The sequence below is a fragment of the Temnothorax curvispinosus genome, unplaced genomic scaffold, assembly GCF_003070985.1.
Source record: "Temnothorax curvispinosus isolate PA1 unplaced genomic scaffold, ASM307098v1 QBEX01013275.1, whole genome shotgun sequence".
NCBI classification, from domain to species: domain Eukaryota; kingdom Metazoa; phylum Arthropoda; class Insecta; order Hymenoptera; family Formicidae; genus Temnothorax; species Temnothorax curvispinosus.
In genome coordinates this window covers 2,483-4,260 of record NW_020223055.1, presented here as the reverse complement: position 1 = coordinate 4,260, position 1,778 = coordinate 2,483, and the positions used below count along the sequence as shown (strand labels likewise).

Genomic DNA, 1,778 nt, shown 5'->3' with positions numbered 1-1,778 from the left:
TTTCAATATTTTTTCATGATTCTGCTTCAGACGATAGCCACACTCAAGTAGATTAAGAATCCTTTTGCTTTTTTGTTTCAGATAACTACAACGGCTGCAATCGTGGTCACTGTTTTTTCGCGGCGCTCCAAAAAAAATGGCTGGCACGGGTTTCAATAACAGATATAAAATTTTGAAAAAATTTGTATGCACTCTTGAAATATAGTAAAATATGTGGGAAAAGTTGTTCATCAATTGGCTTTGTCGTTTTCCTTTTAAAAATCATTCATTTTTAGGCCCTGTCACACTAGGGAAACCCCTTAAATTTAAATTGAACCAAAAGAGAATAATACACAATTTTGTATGATTAATTATTATACAATTTCTTATGAGCCTCTTTATTGAACATGAGTTAATGATTATGACTTTTGTTATATAGGCATACGTAGTTCTAGGGCAGTACTTAGTGTTAAAGAAGAATAAGGAGTTATTTCAAGAATGGATGAAGGATGCGTGCTCGGCGAACTCGAAACAGTCAACAGATTGTTACCAATGTCTCACCGATTGGTGCGAAGAATTTTTGTAAAGTAGCTGTGACATAGATTCTCGACTTCAATGTTCTTTTAAGGGCGCAAAGAATTAACTATAAAGTTGTATAACATACATTTTATGAAATATAACATATATTTTAATACTTATATTTTAAACATATCTTGCTTAAAACTTCAAATAGTAAATGTTTATTCCTAGAAACTTATGTGACTAATAGTCATAGTCGTATATATCGCATTTTCAAATTTATTTCATAATTTGAAAACATTCGTTTTATGTTGTATTTATTTTGCAATAATATACATAATAATAAATTAATAAGATAATGTAAAATAAATAAATTCTAAATTTTTGTACACAATCAAGATACACATTATTGAAAGAAAACTGTTACACTTTAATCAATACAAATGTTACAAAAGAATGTGCAGTCTTATAGGTATAAGAACGTTAACAACCCTAAAAGTACAATGTAATGTTTATGTAAACGTCACAGAGGAAATAAAAGCAAGGTTTATTCTCTAATAATGTTCTGGTTGAAAAATATCCATCTGATTGTTTAAACAAAATATATTTGAGATACAGTTAAAAAAAAAGGTATGTACATACATACAATTGCTTCGCATATAGTTTCAGACTACCTCATTATTTCATTTAAAATTTTTATCCTCTTCCTATTTTTTTATTTCTTTTATCTATCTTTTTTTCCTCGAGAATAAAAAGTTGCGAGAAAAAAAGTTGAAATTAAAGATGTCTTGAATGAATTGAGGATTAGGAGTAGCAAATTTTGATTGTCGGAATTTCAATCGAGTAACTTCATCAATATTTTTCTTGATATCTCTGATAATTTTTTGAGAATCTTGGAGGAAGCAAATGATTTAAAGCGTAGATTTTCTTTTATTCTGATTGGTTTATCGAACACTTTAAAGTATTTATAGCGCTAGCCTTGGATGTGTGTGATTTACACTTTTGAAATATCGGTGTGTTCCGAAACTTACTCGAAACTACCCCAATCTTTCTGCAACCAATCAACCTTCTGCTCTTCCGGAAATAATAATGATGGTGGAAGGAGGTGTTATGTGTTATGTGCTCTTGCACATTCTTCTCATAACCAATGAGTGTATTCGAACAAGCAGGAGACAAATAGAATTAAATATATATATATATATATATATATATATATATATATATATATATGTATGTATGTATATGTATTTATTGTTAACTTCAGCTACATAGTCAAGAAG

General features: G+C 29.0%; 1 protein-coding gene across 1 annotated transcript; it reads left to right on the top strand.

Annotated features, from left to right (window-relative positions):
• Nucleotides 1–418: 418 nt before the first annotated feature.
• On the top strand, nt 419–1,059 carry LOC112463460 (barrier-to-autointegration factor B; the record flags this gene model as incomplete). Its single annotated transcript, XM_025029886.1, has 1 exon — nt 419–1,059. A coding segment is annotated over one exon (147 nt), but the record flags the coding sequence as incomplete, so codon positions are not given.
• Nucleotides 1,060–1,778: the final 719 nt, after the last annotated feature.